The 26,608-nt window shown below is 32.1% G+C and overlaps 3 protein-coding genes across 5 annotated transcripts in view; 2 read left to right on the forward strand and 1 right to left on the reverse strand.

The window, feature by feature from the left end:
- The first annotated feature begins 358 nt into the window (after nt 1-358).
- LOC108908186 (uncharacterized protein KIAA1143 homolog) lies at nt 359-3,136 on the forward strand. Its single transcript, XM_018712123.1, has 3 exons — nt 359-463; nt 519-651; nt 2,949-3,136. The coding sequence occupies exons 1-3, from the start codon at nt 359-361 to the stop codon at nt 3,134-3,136; spliced, it is 426 nt and encodes a 141-aa protein (XP_018567639.1).
- On the forward strand, nt 3,071-16,590 carry LOC108908288 (MOG interacting and ectopic P-granules protein 1). 3 transcript variants are annotated; one of them, XM_018712292.1, is made up of 6 exons: nt 3,071-3,158; nt 6,517-6,589; nt 6,644-9,018; nt 10,441-10,536; nt 11,781-12,173; nt 15,343-16,590. In XM_018712292.1, the coding sequence occupies exons 2-6, from the start codon at nt 6,535-6,537 to the stop codon at nt 15,706-15,708; spliced, it is 3,285 nt and encodes a 1,094-aa protein (XP_018567808.1). In that variant the 5' UTR covers nt 3,071-3,158; nt 6,517-6,534; the 3' UTR covers nt 15,709-16,590. The 3 variants fall into 3 exon arrangements, with proteins under 3 accessions (XP_018567808.1, XP_018567807.1, XP_018567809.1); XM_018712291.2 differs by lacking the exon at nt 3,071-3,158 and adding an exon at nt 4,843-5,136; XM_018712293.2 differs by lacking the exons at nt 3,071-3,158; nt 10,441-10,536 and adding an exon at nt 4,843-5,136.
- Nucleotides 16,591-19,943: 3,353 nt separating this feature from the next.
- LOC108908223 overlaps nt 19,944-26,608 on the reverse strand; it is a 48,884-nt gene continuing 42,219 nt past the window's right edge. Inside the window, exons 2-5 of the mRNA XM_018712174.1 lie at nt 23,633-23,791; nt 21,298-21,539; nt 20,414-20,972; nt 19,944-20,362 (exon numbers count right to left, since the gene is read on the reverse strand). Of these exons, the coding sequence (XP_018567690.1) occupies nt 20,090-20,362; nt 20,414-20,972; nt 21,298-21,539; nt 23,633-23,791 (1,233 nt within the window). The 3' untranslated portion in view covers nt 19,944-20,089. The remainder of the gene's footprint in view (nt 20,363-20,413; nt 20,973-21,297; nt 21,540-23,632; nt 23,792-26,608) is intronic.

Below are 26,608 nucleotides of genomic sequence, written 5' to 3' on the forward strand. Positions count from 1 at the left end.
ATTAGAAAATGCTTTCAAAATTTTTTACACAAAAAAATCACATAATAAATAAAAATTAAGTTTGAGAAAAGTGGCTAAAGTAACGAGATGTATAAACTCCCAGTAGGTAATTATTTTTTAAGCGTCATAGAACCCATTTTATTTTCAGGCGACATAGTAGGAAAAGTAAAGCGGGATAGAAGTAGAAAATAAACCGAGAAGGGCAAAACCAGCATCAGTATATGCCGTAGAGAAAAAGTGTTTCAAATTCATATAACTGCACTCGCAGTTAGTTGGTGTTGTGGCCCCACTGTGTAAAAGGTGTTTCGTGATTAATCTCGGATAGTTTAAAAATTAATAATCCTCTATCGATGAAGAAATGTCAAAAAGGCACGTTGCATATATAAAACCGGACGAACCAAGTTTTTTAAAGAAACTGAAACAGCAAGCTGGTTTTACAGAGGGTCCAACGGTAGACACTAAAGTAGGTTAGGTTATACATTTATATATTTTTTTTATTATGGTTTATTTTTATTTAGCGTGAAGGTTTGGATGCTGTTGCTGACGAGGATTTGCAGGACACAGAGGAGGAACAACCAACAGTAGTTGTTTTAAAATCAGGAGATTTAACTGCCGAAGAAGCTGCTCAAGAAGCAGAGAAGTTGAGGAAGGGTAAGAATATATTAGTAGATACCTTTTTGCATGCGTGCTGGAGTCGTTGCCTGTTTGCACCAATCACCGTAACAAACATATCATGTTTTTTTAGAAAATATTTGTAATAATTATTGTGAAAATTAATAAAAGCAGGCGGCGTCTCAGAACAGGGATCGTACCAGCTCGTGTAGTTCCGGTTTGCGCAAGATCAGTTGCTTGGCGCGAACTTAAACCCGCGAAGTCCTGAAATTTAATTTTCTGCAAAGAGCGCACAAACTTTTAAATTTTAAATTTAAAAATGTAAAGAGGATTATATGATGGAAATTCTATGCAAACTGGTAATATATATGCATCACTAACAGAAACAGAAATAGGAATAAAGTTACAGACCCCGCATTTTGTATTTTATTTTTCACCACGTTATTGTGCTATTTAGACAGAGCCGCACTTATGCTAGCTACTGTGCGACAGAGAAGAACATAATTTTCTGGACACGTGATCATTTTAGCTCGTATTAAGACTTTGGAAAGGTTGCTTACTCCCCTTTTCACGAAAATGGTTTGGTCTATTATACGAAACGGTATTTTGCTCCAGCCTGACTACCAGATAAAATTTTCTTGGTCGGCCATTATTAATAAAACTATCTCGGGCGCTTTTTCGCAATTTGATTTGGCGGGCCCACTATTTCTTCCGGTTTCTTTCACAAAAAAATTGAGAAACCGTTATGAATTAAATTTAATTATGACACCTTCCTGTTAGAAATACTGGGCTATCATCTTTATTAACCACCAAATTTACTGAAAATATTTTTGGCGGTTGTTTGTAAACTAGACTTTTTAACAACTTTTGCATTATGCAAATTAAATTACCTAGATAGTGTAATATTTTAAATGAATAACGATTGTACCTCCTTCTTTTCGTTTGTCCTGTAAATAATGGGCTTTCTACTCATATTATTCAATAATCACTTTTAAAATGTATATACTGGGTGTTTTTAAGTTAAGTCCAGAAGAATTTTCCCTTTTTATATGATAATTAGGGGCAGCTCACATATTGTAATCTATAAATTACAGTATAGGACTATGAAAATAATAATGTACTTATTTTTATTTTACCAAATACGTGCATGGCGCAATAGAAATCATAGACATTTCGTCATGTTTTAATATATTCATCAGATATTAAAAATATTTATTCCTAACACACGTGTAGGTAATAACAATAAATGTTGCAGTAAAGCAAAATAATGATAAATGTTAATTGGTATAATTTTATAGAAGAAAATGTACGAATTTTTTTAAATCGTTTTGGAATCTTTTTAATTTTTATACATTTTTCTAACTAAAATAATTGAAAAACAAAATAATATATTTTAATGATGAAGATTTCTCATTTCTATATAAAAAATGGATACAAATCCAATTTGTATAAGTACCTAGGTATCTGATATATATGAAATGTTTGAAAATATCAAGGTTTACCCATTAACATGTTTTTTTTATCAAATTTAATCTGTAATGTATGTGATACGAGATGTGATCTTACAAAAATGTGGATCCATTCTTTGACAAACTTGTCGGATCTCCAAATATGCCCAGCATTTGTTAATAACCAGGAAAATAATAGTTCTGAAAACTGAACTATTATTTTCCTGGTTATTATTATTATTTTCTTAATGTTTAAAACGTAAATCGTAACAAAACCTGGTTAACGTTACAGTTAAATTTTAAATAAATATAGGTAGGTACTTTCATATTGCCTCGAATTGTGGAATTGAAATCGCCAGAGTAGGTACTATACTCATTATATTACGAGTATAATACATAGTTTTATTTGGTTTTATAAAGAAATTAATATTTTTTTACACACACATGCGAAAAATACAATTGTCATAAGACGAAAATGAAAATGTCAAATTTAATTAAATTGAATATAAAATTAAATATGGGAAAAAATTTTCAACTCAAGTTTGTGCACCACGTAAAAAATTGGCATTTTCATCTCTTGTAAAATGTTACAATTCAAATCTCAAAAATTTAATACCGTGCAAATGAAAAAAAAATTGCAGTGATATAAACCTGGAATTTGTATTTTAATTTTTGAATTTTCGTAGATCGGAGTTATTCCTATAAAGATAAAGAATATTACTATATACGTAATTATTGTATTTTAATTAAAGAATTCAATTTGACAAGAAAATGAAAGAAACACAGTTTAGATATTACGGTTTGCATGGAATAAGTATGCCTTAAAAGTTGGGGCTTTATATTGGTCTGTTTCCTTAATTTTATTATTTTTTCTGGTATATTAAATAGAAACAGAGGAAGCCCCGGCTGATCTAAGTTCCCGAATAGTGTTTAAAGCCCCTGGTAAATCCAAATCTTTAGAAAAGCCCGAAGAAAAATCCTCCAAGAGAAAAAAGGATTCGAAGGATAAAGATTCAAAAAAATTAAAAAACAAGAAATTGTTGTCATTTGACGAAGAAGAGGACGAGGACTATTAATTTTTTTCCTGGGAGATCTGTGGTAAGTGACATGATTTGTTCTCTAGTTAGCAACAAAAATCGATATCTGCTGTAGTACCCAGTACAATGTAATGTACGCGAAATTCGTAAGTAGAATATTTAATGCTCGAAAAACTTATCAGTCTTATCATTTTAAATACTTCAAAATATAGTAGGTATAATGAAAACTAATAAGCTTTCGTAATTAATATTTATAAAATAATTATTATTAGGTTTTCTATATTTAACTTATGTACATACGATTTGAAAAATTATACAGTGAGTTTTTTTTTTAAACTTACTGTCTGTGATTTAAATAAGTTAGTCGTAATTTTTTTCGTAGACTATTTACAAAAATAAATTACAAGCGCTTAATCAGTCATTTATTTTTAGCTTGAATTAATAATTACATATACAAATAATTAAAAAGTGGGTAGAATTAGTCTTTATAGTTAATTTAAACCAAATTTCCTGTTTGTTTTTTAATTAATTTATGTAGGTGGCAGATAGTTTTTAAGTATATCGATTATTTTTGTTTCTTATTAACATATTACTTTGGTCCAGATTTTTAATTGGTAATTTAATAAATGTTGGTAAGGTGCCTCTGTTTACAGTATGGAAAGAAAATTAGTGCATCTATTATATTATATCTGCTCCAAAACTGATATTGCTTGAGACTAAAAATAAGATAATGAATTTGTAACTCGTTTAGAACTATACGAAAGTAGTTTTTAATTTGAGGAATAAGTACATTTTAATTTTCAGTTGGGTAAAAGAGGAGGTACCTAAAGTAGGTATTTTTAGCAAATCTAACGGGTTGATTTGGGGACCTTTTAAAAACAACTAACTCCAGACAAACACAGAAGCAAAACAAAATTAGTACAACTACCTAGATAGAGGTATATACAATTACTTTCAAATCAGATAAACTTGGCAAACAAATCAAGCCCATCTCAACTATTGAGTCTTTTTTTACCAAAATCAAGTATCCAAAAGAAGTTATAAACTTTTTTGGCTAAAAATAAATTTGTTATAATAATTTATTGGAAAGCGGTATATGACGAAGACCTCTGGTAGGCGTTGAGAAAAAGTTATTAGATACACAGTATACATGAACAAAATGAGGTTTGGGCGCAACCATTCCTCGTATGAGGGGTGTCCGCTATGCTTTTTTGCCGGGTGCGGTAATCTTCCTAAAGAAATTATACACGTTGCTTTAGTAGGAATGACGCCCTACATTCATTTTTGCGACCATTACTTCCTAATGAATTACTTATTTAGAAAATTAATTGTAAGAAATATGTCGCGCTAAATTTAAATTACAATTGCCGGTTTATTTCTTTTATCATTGAGATATAATCAGGTTTATTTGAGGATAAATATTTTTCCCGAGCTTGTGAAATCGGTAAATCCAAGTTGCCTTTCATTAATAAATTTAAAGAAAACGTCTGTATCTTAACATCTTCAGTTTACAAAAGTGTAAGATGAAAATGTAAAAAAATAATATTCGCCCGGTATTCATTGATTTATATTTAGACTCTTAGGCACTCTCTGGATGAAAATGAGCTAGATATGTGATATTTAATCAATATATTTTCTCAATTGTTGTAAATTTGTGCCCGTGCTTACGTAATGAAAAAATTTTAAGACATCTCGGGATGGAGAGCTACGTCACTATTTTTGATCACGTGACGTACCGTTAGACGCCATATTGGCAGTTTAGTGCGATACGAGGGGTTAGCGACGTGTGTTGGCGTTTCTTAAAGGTTTTCTAATTATTAAAAATAATAATTATCAATAAGACGTTTATTGAAGATCGGTATTTATGTTGTTATGTAGAGTTCAAGTGTCAACAGTTTTGAATATCGCGGGTTAAGCATTAGTTCGGGTATTTACGACAATTGTCACAGAGTTCTATTGGCGGTGCAGATGTTCTCTGTTTCTTTCAAGTGAAATCCCATGTGCTATGGCGGGAATAAAGATGAATTAAAGCGTTTATGGTAAATATCTCGTGCAGTGTAAAATTTTGTGAAAAATTGGAGAGTGTGCGACATATAAAAAATTGTAAAAGCTAAACAAAAGTTTTCTGTCCCGCACCGTCGTTGGCAACACTGAATGTGTTATCATTTTCTTTAGAGTGGGGTTTAAATTTTACCTTTCAAAATTGTTGCTTTGTGGTATATTAGTTAATAAATATTTTTTTTTATACATATGCATTGCACATTGTTTCCACGTTTACTTTATGAAGTATAACGACTAAACTGGAGTGTACAAAATTATTGAAGTAAATTTCTTGCTTTGTTTTTTAAAGAAATTAAAATAAGTTACTGGTTAAAGTCGAATAAAATACTGTGCTATTTTTATGAAACACTATTTTTTCTTTATAAGTTTATGTTGCCATAACGACAATGAATGTTGATAAACAATGTATAATTTTCTTTAGCTTAAGTTTCACTTGCAACAGTTTTTTTTAGGTGAAACCAAAATTTTAGCTGTAGAAAATTTTAATAAGAACATAAGATATTAGTGAAAATAATTGTGGATTACTATAAAACATAAATATACATATATGTAATTGTAAATATTTTAGTAGAAACTTTAGGAGAATAAACACGTTAGATTTGATAAATACATATATCATGTAATTTTATAGATAGTAAAGAAAATGTATATAAAGTTCTTTTATTTATTAAATGGAAAACAATTTGTTTTATTTCCGAAAGATACACATAGATCGGAAAATTCTGTAACTTGATTTAGTTTCTTTTGAGTAAATTTTATAAGAAAACTTTACTAGTAACATGACGACTTTCTAAAAGTCTGTCATCAAAAGTGTTAGAAGTTTTTAATTTATTTGCTGAATTTGGAAATAGGTAGTCTCATACCTATGTGAGCAAAACAAAACACTGTATGAATCATGCAAATTCAATTTGCAATTAAGGGAATTTTTCAGAAATATTTTACTGAAATTTTATGCTAGAGATTTAATTGAGAAAAATTATTCTCATCCTATGGTAATTTGTAAACCCTTTTTTTATACTGAAAAGAACTGATTTTTAAACTTCCTCTTCTCTAATTTATTAAAATGAAATATGTCCTATGAACTTTAAAGATATGTTTACTAATTTTTTAACTTGATTTTGTTTTAATTTCAAGAAATACTTACTCGTAGATATAAATAATAAAAGTATACTCACATATTTTGCTAGATTTAATTTATATTCAAGTGATGGAATGTAAATTTACTTTGGGCTTACCAATACTATTTAATCTTTTTACAAACGTGAATACCTAAATAAAAGCCTACTATTATAAAAATATATACCTAATTCAGAGCCTGCTATTTGTATTTGTTTATGGTTTGTTTTTTCCTTTGACAGAATTGACTTATACTGGCTATGGCAGCTGTTGCTGACATGGGGGAGGTTGATGAAGTGCATTCTAAGGAAGAAGGTATGTACATTTAAATAGTAAAATCCTTGGTATAATTTTTTTTTGCTTTTCTAGGTAGTGTTGTGAATGGCGAGTTATCAAATGATGTTGATATGGACAATCAAGATAGTCAAGATAGTATTAAGAAAAGCAGCCTGCCAGATTCAATGGAAGTTGATGAGAGTGAAAATGAGAATATCGAAGCGAAAGAGACGACGCACGAAGCTGTGAGCACAACTGAAGAGAGCACTGAAGAAAACACCGCAGAAGAAAGTTCTGTGGCCACCGAAAATTTATCAGATATTAATGAAGATGAAAGTAGCCAAGAAACAAAAATGAGTGAAGATCAAATTGAAGAAGGTCCAGAAGAGATTGAAGAGTGTGTTGAGCACCCGGATGAGGAACCACAAAGAGAAAATAATGAAAATTCAGCATCTCCAATCGAAGACCAAGACAGTAAAGATGAAACTTGTGATTCCATAGCAACTTCTGAGAAGCAAGATGAGAAACATGATGAAATAGAAAAAGATGTGGACTGTGAAAATAAAATTGTAGAAATTAATGAAGAAGATGAAGTTCACGAGATAGAATCTGACGATGATGATAATAGTAAAGGTAATAAAATTAATTGTACTGATGAACCAATAGAATTAAATGATTCGGGTGGTGAGGGTGACGGCGATGTTATGATTGTTGACCCGCCTAAAGAAAATGGTGAAGTTATAGATTTAGATGCAACCCCCGAAAAGAAAATAAAGTCTTTGTTGGAATCAATAACTCCTAGGCGGAGTACGAGAAACTTAAACAAAAATAGAAGTTATGCAGAAAGTGATAAAGAAGAGGAAGAGGCATCGGCTCATTCCTCTGAAGAATCCGACATTGAGGAAGTTCTTCCTCAAGATCCCCTTGCTTGCAGCGATGCTATAACCGTGGAGAAAGTACCTGCTGACAAATCAAAATCAGTGGCAAAGCCTTCAACGATAGTTGTAAAAGACACTAAAAGATTGGTAGAAATAGCTTCAAAGTCAAATAACACTTCTCAGGGTAAGAAAGAACCTACCCTCGTAATTATCGATACTAATTCAATATTATCAGGCCGAGGTCCTGTTCCCGTAAGCAACAAGACTCCTTCCTCGGCAATATCTACCTCCACTTATCCCTCCATGCTCCCCATGGCTCTTCCTGCCCAAGGAATGTACCCTCCCAACATGAGAGCTACTATAACACCTATTCCTATGAACACTCCAAACATTACATCGACTCCTCCTCCGAAAACTTCTCCCGCTACTATTACACCAACATTGGCCACACCGTTACTTCCCACACTCACCGACGATATGTTTGTGGTTGAAGCGCCATCGTTTATCGTACCTTATGTTTACGAGAAACCTCCCGTTAAAGACTTGAGGGATTTTATAAAGGGACTTGAGGCTGTAAAGGTTAACCAAAAAAAATCAGAGGATGCGGAAAACGAAGATGGAGATGGAGAGAAAAGTGAGGATGGAAGCAAATCCAAAAGTGAGGATGGAAGCAAATCCAAAAAAGATGATGATGAAAAGCAAGATGCAGTAGATAAGGAAGACACCAAGAAAGAGGAACCAAAGAAAGAATTTGATGACAGTAAAAAACCTTACTCGTATTTCGAGAGCCCTCTTGGGAAATTCTTTATCAACATAGGTTTTAATATGGTTCAGGAGTTCGTACAGTCTGATTTATTAAAGCAACAGAAACGGAAACGCGACAGGGAAGGAGGAACCAACCCTGAGACAGAAAAAACAATAAAATCATTAGCTAAGAATTTAGAATACAGTAAGGAAAATAATGAACCGTTCAAAAATCCTATTAAAAAATGTGAATTCTGTAACTTCAAAACTGAATCTGCATTGGCGATGGCATATCACTTGGAGACGCCACACATGAAGAACTTCGTATACAAGTGCAACTTTTGCCCGTACGAGGTGCGAAGTCCTCACGACATATTATTCCACATGGAGGCGGAACACGCCGTCAGAGGTCACCTCGAAAGGGCGCCCGCATTCCATCAGTGTCCCAACTGTCCATTCGAAGACAATCAGAAGGGTAAATTGTCTCGACACTTGGTGGCTTGTATGCGGAAATTTAAGCCCGAACGGAATCTCGAGCCCCCAGTGGACTGGGAACCCCCCGCGAAAATACCAAGAGTGCCTAAGATGAGACAGCAAGGCCTTAATGCTACGGCGGCGGCATATCAGGCAATGTCGAAGACGTCTCAGTACCAGTTCCTATCGAAGATGCAGTTGCAGAGCACGCAACAGGCGATGCAGAGGGGTAGGGGACGGCCATCGCTAGGAAACGTTAAACCTCAGACTGTACTTAGACCATCGGGCATGGTATTTAAGCAACAAGCGATGGCCGGGGGCTCTGTTTTGGTGCCCACAAATTATCAACTTAGCGGAAATCAAGTGTTTCAGGTAATAATATACTATTATTTTAAATTGTTTCAGATTATTCTCTGTACGTACTTATTTGTCACTAAAAAGTGTTTCTAGTTTTCTAAATTTAAAAAAAAGCAATAATTTATCTCTGATTATACACTTTTGTGTTAGCTCTTGTGCTTTTTCCTTTACTTTAAAAGGTATCAAGCTAATTTAAATAACTTTAAATATCGTTTTTAAATTTTTATCAAATGATGTCTTGTAATACTAATATCTGGGTGTATCAAAAAAATTACTCCACAGCCACACAAAAAAAAAGTAGTTGGTACTTTTCATGCGACCTATGTTATCCGCAGTATTTTTGCCTCCTGATCACGAATCCGGCGTCAGATTGAGCTATCACATCACAGGAATTTCCTAACCTCAAAAAACAGGTCAAAAATAGCAAAAATTAATAAAAAAGTGGTAGGAAAAATACAATTTTTTTTTTTCTATATTGTAATGTTCATTTATATGGTTAGGACCTCTCCGAACCTGAATCTGCAGTCAGAATTGATGGTTCTTTTTCTAACCTCAAAAATATGGGTCAGATATCAGGAATTTCCAAAAAGAATAACACATTCACGCCAAATTTGGTATATGGAGGTTTTCGGGGTCGCTGATCACAGATTCTAGGTCAGTTTTACTAAATTCGTTTTTAAAAATTTAATCAATTACCTATGTACTTTATTACCTGAGATTAGGGGGAAAACTCGTTAATAGATCTTTTACAAAAAAAAAGGAACAAGATATAGCCATAAAGAAGGTTAAAACATGATTGGGTACTCATTTTTTGAAAATTTGGGCGGCCATCTTGGATCCGCCATCTTGAATTTTGCAAAATTTACCTTGGATCTGTGTTCACTGACCCCTAAAACCCTCGCATACCAAATTTGACGCGAATGTTATTTTTTGAAAATTTGTTCGGCCATCTTGACCTTAATTGACCTGTTTTTTTGAGGTTAGAAAAAGAACCATCAATTCTGACAGCGGATTCACGTTGGGCGGGGTCTTAATAACAAAATAAATGAACATTTGAATATAGAAAAAAACTTTTTTGTATTTTTCCTAGCACTTTTTCGTAAATTTTTGACTTGTTTTGTAAGGTTAGGAAATTCCTGTGATGTAATAGCTCAATTCTGACACCGGATTTTTTTCTTCGGATACTTAAATATTGGTATTACAGAGCAAAATACTCTTCATTTAGTGAAAATTTTAGGAAAGTTGTCAGAATACGTTTGAATCACCTTAATACTTCCCTATTAATTTCAAATGGGCGAATTGAACATTTTCCGATACCTTGTGATCTTTTCTTTGGTACCAGTTTATACTTTTCACGGTACTTGCGAGTTTTTAGTACATGCCTTATAAGTTTATTGCTAGTGTCGAGAGTGAAAAGTAAAGTAGGATATGTGTTAGGTGGTGGGAGGACAAGATATAAGCGGCCGGCTTGGTAATCCTGGCCACATGTTTCTCCCCAACATGCCTTCCGCCTCTAGCACTATGGCCATACAGGTACGACAGATTTGCCTGTGTATCCACTTTTCTTTCAGTGTCCCTAAACTCGTTAAATTGCTCCACAACAGTTAGACAATAAACGCTAGGTGAAACTTTCGCCAGTGTTGCAAAACAATTTAGCCTTATAAATTTCTCAAACACATTTTTATATTAGAACCGCTATGATAAAATCTTGAGGTTGGTGTACTTGAATGTCGGTTTCACAGTTCTTCGTGATTTTGCAAATATTTCAAATATCCCGTAAATGTGTCTGTAACTTTTGTGAAGCAGTTTTACTACATTACGCTTTTTTTTAATAGTTTGAATATTTACATTAACTCTAGTCGCTGTATTATGTATTATTTAACCATTTTCCATAGCAATTTTTTCTTTGGCCATATGGAGGACGCAAACTTAGAAGCCTTAAGGTTTAACCTTGCTAATTTCTTTACAAAGTTATTAAAAACTACGTATTTTTAACAATATGTATGCAGGGTGTTTCCGAATAGCGTACCATAAATTCTAAGGGTAATAGAAATATTAAAAAAAATTGGCTCAGATTATTCATATTATAAGGGCATCATCATTTATTTTCAGGAGAGTTAAAGTTATTATTTATTTTTTTTAATGATATTTGTCAATGTTTCTAATTGCAATGTACTTATTAATTCAATATACATGAAGTAAATACTGCGGAAGGCTCAGGAGAAGGAATAGGTAGCATTTTTAACGAACTTAAAAGATTTTCCACCGCTAATGGAAACAATGTTTTATTTATTTTTAATTTCGAAATTAATTTATGCATTGGCGAAAATGATAATCATTTTGAACCTCTGTTGTATTAGGTATTATTCTTTGTTTATTGTTAACTGATAATTGATTGAATAATACATACAAATTTGTGAATAGTTGACGGTTTATCAAAGGAAGTTTAAAGAGGATTTTTAACCACATCCTTTAGTAATTGTCAATCGAATGTCCTACACTTTAGCAACCAAATTCGATTCAATGGAATTATAGTCAAATTTCTTTTGATCGATTGGTCTTATGGCCCCTCAAAACGTATACTCAAATTTTTTTTGAAACTTTAACACCCGGCATCTTGAAAACAGGACCTGTAGTTTATAAAAAAAATTTCATTGTACCTAGAATTGATGGTATGTTACCCTGAAACATTCCAGTGTTAATATTTATGTGCAAAATACGTAGTTTTTGGATTAAATCGTTTTGTAATTGTTTCAAAAACGGCTTATATCTTACAGACTGCCAACCAGGGTAAGAAACCTACCCAACAGCCGAGCATCTCTATTACGCCCTTGCCCCGGGTAACGACAGCTACCGCATCTCCTGTGGCTCCCGCCAAGCCCGGCGACACTACCTCAAAGAACTCTTTCGTTATTTGTGAAATTTGCGACGGATACATCAAGGATCTGGAACAATTACGGAATCACATGCAGTGGATACACAAGATTAAAATTCATCCAAAGATGATATATAATAGACCACCTCTTAATTGCCAGAAGTGTCAGTTTAGGTTCTTTACTGATCAAGGTTTGGAGAGGCATTTATTAGGGTCACACGGACTTGTCACTTCTAGTATGCAAGATGCGGCGAATAAGAGCAAGGACTCTGGGCGGTGTCCTGTTTGCGGAAGGGTAAGCGATATACGTCCATATTCAATTAATATGATTTTGAAAGGGAGATAAATAATTCCAGAGGTATCATTTCAGGCCAAAAGTCTAAAAGTACTGGCACGTTGAAATAAAAAAAAGGTACTTTTTATTTTAAAATAGTCTGATATACGGAAATTGATGAAAAACGTCAAGTGATATGGTGACTTTTGGAACTTTGTAATATTTTAATTTTTCTCTAGATTTCAAAGGAAGAACGACAACAACAAAAGGTTTTTTTGTTATGCTCCACAATTTTTTTTTTAATCTAAGTATTATTTTCTCCCGAACAGTTCTTTTTTCAGGCTTCAAAGTGGTATGCCTTTATTACAGAAAAATGTCCAGAGAAATATTAAATTAATTTATTTATTTACGAAAACTCCATAAATTATACATCGTTATAAAGAGAATTTCCCTTCTTAGACTAGGGCGGATCTAAGTGGAGAGGAGGCAATAAAAATTTTTTCTGCATTACATTCAGCACAACTCGCATAATAAAAGTGTATATTCTTAGATCTGGGCGAGGTCCGGAACATTTTCAAAATTGCAAAAATGTTTAAAAAAATATAAAAAATGCCTATTTTATTTGAGTTTTTTACTTATATCTTGGAACCTATGCATTTTAGAAGAATATTGAAGAGGAAAAAAGTATTAGAATTGAATTTTGCACAATACGTTACGTACGTACGATACGTACGTTAAAAATGTTTAAATTTATTGTTGCAAAATAGCAATAATTGATGAAAAAAAAGGCAAAATAATCAAGTTTTGTGGATAATTTTTTAAAAATATTTTAATTGCTCCGAGTGCATTCTAATTTTGATAAAAGAAACTTTAGAGCAAGGGTCGGCAACTGGCGGACTGCGGTCCAGGTCCGGACCACGGAAGGTAAAATACTGGACCGCCATAAATTACTCAAATAAATTATTTAAAAAATGTTTTTTTACGTTTGAGTGCCAACCTTATCATTTTTTCTAGTATTTTACAATTGTGTGAGTGTTTTGAGTTCTTAATGGTTAGTAAGCAGATTAAATTTGAGTCCGAATGAAAATCTGTAAGAAATATTAATTTTTTTTCTGGACCTCGTTAAAAATTTTTAAAAGTATCCGGACCCCACCTAAAATTGCTTGCCGACCCCTGCTTTAGAGTATAATAAAGCAACACACCAAATTTCATTAAAATCGGTACAATAGTTTTCACAAAATAAGTTTTTATAAAAAATTTTTGAATTTTCAAAATGTTGCAGAGCCTCAGATAAAGCATCTAGATACTTGAAAATTTTTTCACATAGAAAAGACCGCTCAACCTTTCATATTGTTTTTGAAAAATTGAAATTGGTTGATTAGGACGACCACAGTAAATTTTAGTTTACACTTTTTTTGTTTTTAAATAATTAGATTACATTTATCAATTTGTAATTTAGTTTTTTCAAAAATTATAATTTTAAAGTACTATTTTTTCTTAATTTTATCTGTATTTAACAAAAAAATAAATTTCCAAATTAAAAAAAAATTTAATTTGTTTAAACAAAAATTATTTAAATGTAATAATTATAACTAAATATATTCATATTCAGAGTGTTGAAATATATACATAAACAAATTTTTTCATTGAAAAAAATGCAATAGCATATGGTAAAATATACAGTATATTTAATGCATAAATAATAAACTTTGTTTATAACAAAATATGTGCAAATTAGACAGTTGTCATTAACGATATTCGAATTCCTTGGTTCCCGAGACATCGGATTAAAAACAAAAGATCGAAATTGGTCCATTAGAAGCGGAGATAATGCAATTTTTTTCGTACCTTCACATTTTGAATCTCCCAATTCAGTCTCGGAACGAAAAACCCCCTCCCCCACTTTTCGTGTTTTGAGTCATTTTTCGCTTGTGCGAGCGACAGCTTTTATGCTGATTTATCTATGTTGCTGATAACTTATAGATATGAAAATTTTTGCAGCTTAGAACTCGGAAAAATGAAGCCACTGGATCAAAGATTATTGCTAAATTGTTTATAGATGAACGGTAAATGCCGATAAACTTTGACCGCTTATATCTTGAGAACCAATAATCGGAATTTAACATTTTTTTAAAAAAATAAGCGTCTTTCAGAGTACTTTAAAACTATAATTTTTGAGAAAACTAAATTGCAAATTGATAAATGTAATCTAATTGTTTAAAATAAAAAAAGAGTTAACTTTAAAAATTTACTGTGGAAAGGTTGAGTGGTCTTTTCTATGTGAAAAAATTTTCAAGTATCTAGTTGCTTTATTTGAGGCTGTGTAACAATTTGAAAATTTGAAAATATATTTTCAAAATTAGAAAATTATTTTGCGAAAACTATCGAAACGATATTAATGAAATTTGGTGTGTTGTTTCATTATACTCTCTAAAGTTTTTTTTTTACCAAAATTAGAATGCCCTCAGAGCAATTAAAATTATTTAAAAAAATATCCAAAAAACTTGATTATTTTGCCTTTTTTTTGTCAATTACTGCTATTTTATAACATCGGTAATAAATTAAACATTTTTAACATACAGTAAATTGTGCAAAATTCAATTCTAAAACTTTTTTCCTCTTCAATATTCTTCCAAAATGCATAGGTTCCAAGATATAAGTAAAAGACTCAAAGAAAATAGGTATTTTTTAAAATTTTTTAAACATTTGCAATTTTGAAAATGTTCCGGTCCTCGCTCAGATCTAGGGATCTACACTTTCATTATGTGAGTTCTACTGAAGGTATTCCAACAAAAATTAGCTTGCCACCTCTTATATCCAAGAAGTGGGATATTTTGACAGATCAACCCTGATCTATCTCTTGTAATGAGGCAAAAATTCAATATGGCGTCACATTATTTTATATCAGATATCATTTTTGTCCTAAAATTTTTTTAAATGGGTGAAATTTGACTGAAAAGAGAAATAGCATCAGTTCCCTTTGCATACCTTCGGAATTTTCTGTGACATTTTCGCTGATTTGACCATTTCTGTGTCTCTTAAAATAAGAAAGATACCTGTATCGGACAATTTAAAAGTTGCGACCCTGTATATTTAGAAACATTTTATATAAAAAAAGTGCCCTGGAAATATTATTTTCTCAAACAGCTTTAGAGCGAAATCAGTACGATAAAGAAATACTCGATTTCAGGTATATCAGTGGAAACTGCTGAACCATGTGGCTCGGGACCACAACATGACGTTGAAGCCCGCCCATCTGTCCTATAAATGTACGGTGTGCACCGCGACGTTTGGAATGTACAAGCAGTTCGAGAACCACGTCTACTCGGCCCACAGCGTGGTGGCCAAGCGCGTGATGGATAAAAAGAGTGCCTCGTCGTCGCCAGCGGCGGCCAATAAAAGTGATCAGATGAAACCGCTTAAAATAAATGACGAAATCACAATAATTCCCCAGCCGGCGAAATCCACTAACGGGGCTAGCAAGGAAGGCAGCCCCTCTTCTACAGGGTCAAACAATTCCAGAAATAGCACTCCGAGTACTAGCAAAAGTAGGTAAATTATTTAATTAGAGAAAAGTGGCACACAATGGTATCGTTATATCATTTATTTAATACTGTATACATACTGGCCTTTTATAATATATATTTAACGATTTAATTTTTGTATCGAGAAAAGTGTAAAGTTTAGTAAACAATTAATAGTTGTAGTAACTGTAAGAAGCTAAATATACAAATACAATTTTTATCAATTAATTATTATATATACTCATTTTGGAAGGGGGCTCGTGTGAACCGGAAAAGGAGCTTTGCCCGTCCTCGAAGGAACCTTGTAAAAGACCCGCTAAATAATAAAAATAGGAGTAAAATTTTGCAAATCTTTACAAAGATTGTGATATTCTACTTTAAAGAGATCTCAACTCTGGAGCGTCTAAAAGTTACAGAAAATATTCCCATGCATTATTTACTCGCTATTTATTTGTATATAATCATTTACTGTTCTCTCGTTTTGTTTAAAAAATGTTAAATGTATCAGAATATTATTTTTAGAAGAAAAAAAAAGTGAGGCTGCAACTAGGAAGTAGAGAACAGTTGTTAAATTGATACAGGAGAGATTGTAGTTAACAGTACTATACGTAAAAGTAAGGACATTGTATTATTGTATTATTTATTTAATAATAATAATAAATAAAGCACCAGCAGTTGTTTCTTCTCTTAGGAAAACTTATTTTCGAGAATATGCGAAACAACACTTTTGAGTTGACCATAAATCAAAGACTTTGTCGTAGCGTTTTTTGTGTCGCTAGTCCCACCACTACTATGGTATTCATTTGGCAATTCCTTAGTTTTTAGTTTTAAAAATGTATGTTCTTTTCGGTGGTTTATAAGTAACACATGAAAACATTTGTGGAATTGTTTTTTAATAAAATGATAAAAAATTATGCCTGACATTAATTTCAATTGAAATAAACATTAGTCTAGAACATTGACGACCTCTGACATTTAGAAATATGTTTGTTTTCTCAATTCCTGTGGTGAAAAGTAATTTTTCATTTACAATTCTACCCCACAACGGGACAGGTTAGTGCAACCTCAAACAGAAATTTAACAATTAGGACACGCAAACACCGGAACTTTGACCCAAACTTAGGCAACCAACATTGCACAGCTGATACTGTCGACTAAAAATCTAAATCTTGGCATCGGCAATATTAATGATTCGTTTACAATGAACAATGGCAGACTGTTATGTCTACACTCGAGATAATGCGATTGCTGGTTGGTTGAATAAAATCTCTTGAAAAATTACACCAATTACCAATTATGTTTTAACGTAATCTTGATCTTATTTCAATAATTTTTAATTTTGACTAAATTTAATTACCAATACGAAGAAAATAAACAAAATTGCTGGTCACTGTAATCGTTTATGAAGGCTTTGAATTAGTGATGGGCAGAATTGAATATTTTTAAGAATCAAAACGATTATCTAAGAACTTAGTGTGGAACGGAAGACTGAAAGTTGTACAATGAACGTTATAACAGCTGCGTAGGTAGATTTACATTTTTATTATATAAAGTTTTCTCATTGTTTACAAGTCAGTTTACTGATTTATTCAATAAGCTAAATCAGTAGTTCAAATATTTCCCGTACTTGAGAACTCACATCTTGCGTGATATCTGCTAAGTAGCCTGGCAACTATCGTGAACCAAAAGTATTCGAGTACTTTCAGCAAGCATCCCAGAATAAAATCCCAGTAAAATTAAGCTTAATAAAACCAATACTGCACTATTAGTCTAGTTGCTATCTGTTTCGGGATGGATGTTTTATATAGTAATGCTAATTTTCGTTGGATATAGTTCTAAATATTATGTAAAATGATAATTGGGATATGCGCCTGCTGAAAAAGTTGTGCATAAGTGTTAGCGCAAGAAAATATTAAAAAAAAAATTAGAAAGTGCACTAATTCCAACAAAAATTAACATTATTATATGAAACATCTATACAACCTACTTTTAAAACAGATACCCACTGGACTATATGTAAATTTTCTTTCAATTCCATTAAAAACAAAAATTTCACAGAAAGATACAAAACTAAAATAAACGTGATAAAATGAAGCAGTTACAATCGGCGTTTCTCATTTCACAGAATTAACGTTGGCCATTTGCGTCTAGTGTTCTGTTGTCATATCACATCAGGTGGATTAATATGTAATTTACCTAAACTAGGTTAATATCACATGTCAGTGACACTAAGATTCACAAACTAAACACAGTGCTTTAAAAAACGCAAACAATATATTTTCTCAAAACTGAAATTACAGTGAAAATTGGTTATAACATTGCTTTATACGACATATTGGATATAACGACGGAATTTGGAAGTCCCGATGAAATCCTATAGAAATACCATATTGAAAATATCGCTTACATCAACACCGTTTACAACGACATTTGGGATTTACCGACGTGTTTTTATATAAGTTTACCATAGAATCTATCGGTTATAACGACCAATATTGATATATGGCCTTCCGCCCACCCCTCCGGCATCCATGCTTTTGACAGCAGTTTGGGACAAATCTACTTATCTACACAAATATTTTCCCACTTTCTATCACAATATCGAAGAAAAAAGTGATTAATAACGAAGAAAAATCACATAAAATATAGAGACTAGAAAACGGAGAAACTAATGCAAGCAAACAAAAGAATGTGGGGCGTCATACTACGATTTCAACAATTTGGAAAGATAGAAATAAAATAAAGTCTATTCGAAAACAATTCATTAAAAATGAAGCACAGGAAATATTTTGAACACAAAGCGATATATGTACATACTTAAAGACTTATATTATAAATTTCTCATTTTTTCTATAAAAATATTAAATAAAATATATGTAATTGCTTATTACTTCTATCGGTTATAACAAGCCTAAACAAACGGTCCCTTGAAGGTCGTTATAACCGATTTTTACTGTATTTTAAAAGATATTTGAAATCTATTAGATTAGTAAATTGACACATTTTTAATTCGGTGCTTTGTTCGTATTAAAAAAATATGATGACTTTAAAATAACACATTACAAAATCATTCAGAGCCAGTCTGTTCATTTCTGATTTTGCAAAGATTTTCTGGAATTTTTTCATCATGAAAGTTGTCGGTGTGCCCTGAGTGCAAATGAATTGAAAATGCTGTAAGTATATTAAATTTCACATTCTAAGGAAACAAGTGAAAATTATGGGGGCTGCTCCCTGACCCCTCGACTCTCTCGAACACCTCACTGTCTTGACACCACAAAAGGTCTTCAAGATTGCATTGAATATGTTACAAAACTTTAAATAAACTTAATGTCTATTATTGAAGAGGATTCTATAGCAAATAGATAACCACCAATACATTTTTATAGATTTTATTACACAGTTTGTCTAAATATGAATCAATGTACAAATAACGGACCCAAAAGTGGCAAATTACAAATTTCTTTACAACAAAAAGTAATTTGAGTTTCAAACTAAGTCCATTTTATAGAAAATCTGCGTTAGAATGGAGGAGTAGTACATTGTGTAACGAGTGAGGAAAAGTTGCCAATAGCGCCACGCAGGCCTAAGTGGCGCTATGGCAACTTTTCCGAACGAGTTGCACATACTATTCAGCGTTGCGCTATGAAAATAACATCACGCCGTTGTACTATCTGACACTTTCCGTGTATATAACCCGTACACTATAGGTCCCACAGCGAGCGTGCGTGATAGAAAGTCTGTTATTTGTGCATCGATTTATATTTAGACAAACTGTGTAATAAAATCTATAAAACTGTATTGCTGGTTGCCTATTTGCTATAAAACCCTCTTAATGATTTAATCACAAATATATTTCAAAAATTGAATAATATATGTCCTTACCTTAACTTTCCATTTACTGCACAGCGAAAGAAGGGAATTTGGGCAGGAGGATCAAATATTTGGTTTCTTTTTTCAGTCTAACAATAGATTTAGTTCAACAATACTTAAATAACTGATTGTAATATTACTAATATTTAAGTGTAAAGAACAATAATTTTAAATTTGGAAATATTTCATTACAAAGTTTTTGCATCCTTTTTAATATAATCCTTGTAAAAAAGTAATTTTTATTTTTAAACATATTAAAACGCAATTATATAAATATTTGTAAACTAATTAAGTATGAATTAAAATTAATATAATCTTAAATATAGAAATTAGAAATACATATAATCGCAAAAAGTTTTAGTATAAAGAATTACAAAATTGATAATCAAATAAGGCATTAAATATATAATTACAATTTATCACATTTATTTAAATTTTATACAGAAAATGGCTTGTTTTTTGGAAGGTACCTGTGCCTACAAACTTACTATATATAAAAAAAAACAGGTTTAAGAAAATTTGTTGGTCGGTACCTCCATGTTATTAAACCCACAACACTTTTAGGGACTGACTTCCAATCTCTTCAGAAGGTGTGGAGTTCCACCTTTTATGCTGAGGAGATGCCAACGAAGACGATGGTTTCTGCCAAAGTTTATAGTCGCTTATTACAGTCTTTTTCTGCTCCACTTGTTTGTTGCAGGTGTTATTTGACAGTACAGTGTTATCAGATGAATATTGCTCCAGTGACAAATTTAAGGAACTGTAATCGGTGTTGTTGTGTAGCATACTGCGGAGAAGGGCATTCTTTGTACAAACCTGAAAGTAAAATTCAATTAATAAAAATACATTAATTTAAATATTTGTTACCTCATCAGTCATTGTAGAATTAATTGTAGGTAGCCCAACTTCCTGAAAAGAGTTCATAGAAGAGAATCCGCTCTCGTCTTCTACCGAACTTATACTTCCAGTTGCGGGGGACGTTGATTTTTCCGATTTGTTTTTTGTATTATTAAAAACACCGTTATCATTGGGAAACTCAGTGTCGCTTTCGGCTACTGACCCTCTAGCTGAGTCGACATTCTTGAACATCTGCTTCGACACAGAATTTCTCTTGACCTCACTCAATTGCAAAGACAATTTTCTATTAAATGCAGTGGAAATTTTCACTTCGGTTTCGGGAAGAATCAGTTTGGGACTAAGGGAAAAGGAGGTGGTTCTCTGAGGCTTATGATCAGGGGTGGGGAACTCTTTTGCGAGCTGTGCCAAGAATTCTATATCATTTTCCGGTTGGTTGCTGACTTGGGCGAGATCTGGCTCTCGAGTGTTCAGTAAAGACTGAGCAGTTCGTAAGAGCCGAAATGCTTCCTTCGCCAGTTTCTCGGGAGGGATTTCTTCTGGGGAGGGCTCCTCTTCCTTGTGCAGCCTCCTTGAAACAAGAAATGATACATGAGAAATTGGGGGCACGATCCAGATTTAGTTAAAAATTAAAAAAATTAAAATTAGGAAAAATAGAAATTAATCGATTTTAATGATGAGTGTTTTTTGTACCTGTATATTTATCGCTTATTTTTAGATAAGTATCAAATTTGTGCACAGGTACACATTGTATACAGTTTTTTCCTTAAATTAAACTGAAAAATAATTTTCTTAAACATTTCAGATTCAAAATGAATTTATCATTTATCAGTTGCCTCTTACTTTAATAATTAAGTTCTTTAACAAGTAAATTTTAAAAAATTGATATTTATTACCTCGTAAAATCTTTAAATGCCATATAATCGTCCATGCACATGTTGAGCCCCGGCGTTAAGGTGGAAGTGTCGTTATTCCCGTTGCTATTTTCATTTAGTATCTGATGCTCACTTTTTGATCTGGGAACTGAGTTTTTCCTGTTTATCCGATTCCCTAGAAGTTCTAAACTGTGATGAGCTTTTTCTAAAAAAGTCACAACCTGTTTCATGACCGCCTGGTACATTTCCCTACTCTTTTGTATCTGAAAAAAAAATGGTTAAGTAGGAAATCCATCAAGATCGAATTTAAGATCGTTTGTGATCAATTTTTCCCATTAACCTTTGGTATTCCTTAAATTTTGTGGCAAACACGGTTTATTAAAATTTTAATCCTGTTTCTTTTGTTGGAATTACTATGAAAATTTTATTAAAATAACATAACTACACCTGGCCAAACTACATCACTTTTAATTTATGGTCATGGATAGTTACAAAGATATATTTATTGAAGAAAATGATTTCCCCAGTAATTTTCTATGAGTGAGATAAAACAATGTTCTTCATCTGTGAACGATCGCTGCCTCTCAATGCCTGGTCCTTAATATGGTCAAGCTGGCAGAGAGCGACCTGTTGTTTCACAAGTACTAAGATAACAAGACTTGTGTCCTTACAATGGAAATAATGATGAAGTGATATCGCGGAAAACAATACTTTTCGGATTATTGATAAGCTTACCTAGTAAGTTAGAAATCGGTATATGTGTGGTGGTTTCTGCTGCCAAATAATCCTAGCTATTTAAAGATATTAGGGTTACACAATAAAACCATTGGATACAGGGTGCTGTATTTAAAAAACCTGAGAGAATATAGTTTCAAATCTCTCAGAATTGATATCTTCATATGTAGAAATTATTCGGTATAAAATAAATGGCTATTGCCATTTGAAAATAATTACAAATTTTGATAGATCATGTTTTCATAAAATTTAAGGAATTTCATAAATAATTTGGCAACACCTTAACCAAATTAAAAATTATGTTATATTTTAAATCATTTTAAAATTTAATGTTTGGATCAAATTTGAATTTTATTTATCTCAAATAATAACAGAGCTATTGTACTTTAGTAAACTACAATTTTAAAAAGTATACCTTCCAGTTTATATTTTGACCTAATACATAAAATGAATTTTAATTGGATTCGATATTTTTTAAATAAAATTGCAATTCAGTTTTGTGCAAATATGTTTTTAACGAAAGTAGCTACGTCTGCTTTTTAAAGGAGATTGAAGTGTCATAGCTTTTCTTTCTCTTTTTTATATAAGCTGCTCACTTTGTTCTTTTTAAGATTGAGAAAAAATGGTAAAGGAAGTTGTAACTATCAACTAAACATATTTTATGCAGATAAGTAATTACATGTTTCAGTATTTCAGTAGAATGTTTTTTTAGGAACACCATAATATAGATTTGATGACTTATAGCCATTTACAGTCATGCCCATGGCATGTTCTAATAATATCTTCTTTACAATTAAAAATAGACTCAATAAAGCTCATTTCATTGTAGTACTGGAAAAGTGTTTTATTCTGGTATGAAATTAGGTATAGGGTTAAAAAAAATCGTCACGCTAGTTAAGGGCCCCATATTCTTTAAATAGTGTTTTCCGCAAAGACAAATAATTTCAAACATTTAATAACTGAATATTCTAAAGCTTATCAAATAATAGGAATGTTATGTCATGCCACCTGAGTATTTTCAAAGACGCCGCAGTAAAACGAATAAACATGTGCAAAAAACGATCAAACCATCAAGGTTTTAGGTACTGAAATCTACGAAAATACTAACTTTTCTATATATAATTACATTTACTTGCTTAGTCCTACATATAAAATTGTTTACTTTTATTTATAAGTACGTGAAAATAATTCTTAAAATGTGGGGTTAGGGTAACAGCAAACGCATGTTTTACAAACGCTTAGTTATTATTTTATTTGAGTAAATTTAAATGGTAACAATGAATAAACAAAACATAAAGGATTTTATTTTTGTGCTTACTTTTGTTCTACACGTTTTACTTTTAAAGATTTCAGTACCTAAAAACGCCAGAAATTTCACTATTTCTCGGCCAGGAATATGGCCACCTTAAGGACACCCTTTATAAAATTCAATATCATCATAAAATACCTCTAGTACATAACTACAACTAGTCACTTCACTGCTACAACTCTTTTATGTAGTAACACTAAGTAACCCTTTTTGTGACCTTAAAATTAAGAATCAATAACTTGTTACAATTTTTTATGCTCTATAAAATCGAGTCAATAGGGGCCACACTACATCAGGCAGCTTTGACCTTACCTCTTTCAGTTGCCATTGCAACGTTTCTATTTTGGACTGACTCATTATATTTTCTACGGGAATTTCTGATAATCGGCTGGAACAGATCGAGGCTCTTCTGTTGCTGGTGATGATGCTACCGGAAAATCGTCGGGTGTCGTCCAGACTATTCCGAGCATTCTGTAATAAAAAAAAATAATTATAAAGTAGGCATTATCACAATTCAACGTAATTATAGGTTACATATTTTTTTATTGGAATTGGCTGGGAAAGCATCTTACTTTACTTAACAATGAAATATACTTAAAAATCTTCTGGATAATATCTAAATAATCTAAATAATGGATACAGTATTTCTTCATTAATCTACTTATTACTAAAGGGTCTCATTTAAAAAATAGGTACCTATGTGTCAGATCTACGTATTTAAAAAGAATAACAATAATAAATCTTTTTAATATTTAGACTTATTCGGAAGAAAATATTGAAAACCAATTATTATTTTCAATATTTTCTGGAGACATTGCTTACAACAATATTTAATATCTTGTAGATCATATTTACTTGGTGGCACGGTAGTTTCCGCGCAAGTGCCTTACAGACTATCTTTATTAATGCCATTAATTCTTAAAAATTATAAATTCAAATAGTAAAGGGAGAAAAACCAGTTCGCAAATTTTTCAAATCCATCATAATGTGAAGGCACAGTTAATACACTTGTACGTTGACAAGGTCTTCTTGCCTACTACATAACTGTTTTGTTATTTACTGTTCCTTTAAGAGTTTACATCGCAACTAACATGTGTACTCAGAATATAGAGGTATACATCATGTAAACATTTCAACCTCATATATCATCGTCAACGTAAAAGTACCTAACGTATTAGTTTTCGTGGTTATTCTTATTCCGCAACGTATCCATGATGCACCTGTTATTGTGTAACTTATAAATAAATTTTTATACTTGGTCGTTAAAAAATACTCATACAGATAAGTTTAACTAGAACGAAAATCGTGTCAATCGTATGTTTCGTACATAAATATGTTTTCTTTTTATATTTGCTTTGGAATTTCAATATTTGTGCAGTGTAAATAATACACCTATCTAATATATAGTTACAACTACGGTATCAAATTCGATGCATTTTATGATCTGCCTCTCTAAGCAGCTAGGTCAAACTCGTACGTTCATGTCTTCAATAAGGTTTTCAGAAGAAATAGATAGTTCTCTTCTGTTGTATACCACTTTATTAAACTATTTAAAAGGATGGACAACGGAACAGTGCGTGTACTATTGTACAGAATGTTTAAAAAAAACATGTACTCCAATCCAAAAATAAGACAAAGCTTGTACATACACACGCCGCTGGTAAATCTATGTACCATTATAAATAATTTTCATAACCCAAATTTCACTAAAAAAATTTAAAAAAAAAACGAAACAATAGCATCATGTATTTCAGGAATATGAAATATTGATGTTTTAGTTTTATTTCATTCATGGAGTTCATCTTATACGAAACTAGGTAAAATCATAATTTTTGTGAATTTATTTTATCATGAAAATGACTCTACTGTTCCCTCCTTTCCCTACGTTACTGATGTTCCTAGGATTATTCACTCCTGTCCAACTCTAATTAAAACGGCTTGTCTCTATATATTTTATGATAACTACATCTGTTCCTCAGGAACGATTAAGTTATCCGATGCAATTTCAGATAACGTCCCATACAATCAGCTTTTTTTTCATCCTAGGAGCGCAGATGTAATTGTTTTAACGATTTTAAATATCATAATTGAAAGCGGTATCACTGGAATGCATGGAACCGTGCGCAATTAGTTTTTAACTGCCTACTTTTAACTTGGAGGTTGTCTCGGTAGTATTTTTCAAATAGGAGGTATTCAGAGTAGACGACCAACTATGTGGGCTTTGTTATTTAGACGAGGTTAAAGCGAAAATATAAATTACGCTTTTCTGGAAATAGGGATGCAACTTTTTGATGTTTCATATTTTATACTTATTTACTACTTATGATAGTATTAGCTTACGATTTTTTCATCTTCCAATCGGGTACTTCGGATTTTTTAGCATTTTCTGAATTTTGGTTAGTTTTTTTTCACCCTTTTTGTATCATTTCTGACAGAAAGTCCTGAGTGGATTGGCCGCTAGCTGGTTGATATAGGCCACAAATTTTTAAGAGTCTTTTGAATCGAAATAAGTAAATTTTTACAATATATGTTACAAGCAAAGGGGTGCAATACAATACATGTTTTTTTGGACTTCGGTGAAACCCCAGTATAGCCTTGAGACTTATTGCCGTAAGACATTGAAAGGCAACGAATACGCTTGAATTCCGGTCGTGTAGTCACACTGTCAGAAACTTCCGCTCTGGTTATTGAACTACAAGATCTCATAGCTGACGTTCGGTCACACTTCGGGACGGCTCCGCAGATTCTCAGGGACTGCTACTCGGTTTGGATCCTAACATTCGACGTCTCAGGATTCGGACCATTCACAGGTATTGGCTACCGACGATATCGTGTCCTAGTTTGAATTTCCTAACATTCCTGACGTTTTCGTGAAAAACTGGAAGCTGGGGTGAAATTTTGGCGTCCGCGAGGTTCGTCGGTGTTTTCTTTATCAACAGCTTCGGAATCTCCAAATGTCTTCTGCTACTTTTTATACAGGAATTTTGTTGGACCTCTATGAAAGTTATTTTTGGATTAAAGTACTTTAAACCTATATTTTTCAAGAGTATACTCATAAATCCGTTCAATGAACTGATTGTCACATAAGAACCGGGATATAATTGGGTTATAAATATATTATGTCAGAAAGATTACCTAAATATGTTTGAACCAGTTATTTTTATGGACGGCTGCATTTTGTTCAAAGTAATGAAGTGATTTTTATTAAATTACTGTTTTGTTAATATTGAAACGGCAGTAATAATTCGCACAATTTATTTTAAAGGATTTGAAGCTTAATATATATAT

The sequence above is a fragment of the Anoplophora glabripennis genome, unplaced genomic scaffold (genome assembly GCF_000390285.2).
Source record: "Anoplophora glabripennis isolate ALB-LARVAE unplaced genomic scaffold, Agla_2.0 scaffold18, whole genome shotgun sequence".
Classification (NCBI taxonomy): domain Eukaryota; kingdom Metazoa; phylum Arthropoda; class Insecta; order Coleoptera; family Cerambycidae; genus Anoplophora; species Anoplophora glabripennis.

Excerpts from the sequence above, each read along its gene's own strand:
- LOC108908186 (XM_018712123.1), top strand. The coding sequence starts at position 359 with ATGTCAAAAAGGCACGTTGCATATATAAAACCGGACGAACCAAGTTTT. Across the intron at positions 464-518 it reads GTCCAACGGTAGACACTAAA|CGTGAAGGTTTGGATGCTGT; the intron begins GTAGGTTAGGTT and ends ATTTTTATTTAG. Across the intron at positions 652-2,948 it reads AGCAGAGAAGTTGAGGAAGG|AAACAGAGGAAGCCCCGGCT; the intron begins GTAAGAATATAT and ends TATATTAAATAG.
- LOC108908288 (XM_018712292.1), top strand. The coding sequence starts at position 6,535 with ATGGCAGCTGTTGCTGACATGGGGGAGGTTGATGAAGTGCATTCTAAG. Across the intron at positions 9,019-10,440 it reads GCGGAAATCAAGTGTTTCAG|GTGGTGGGAGGACAAGATAT; the intron begins GTAATAATATAC and ends GATATGTGTTAG. Across the intron at positions 10,537-11,780 it reads CTAGCACTATGGCCATACAG|ACTGCCAACCAGGGTAAGAA; the intron begins GTACGACAGATT and ends TATATCTTACAG.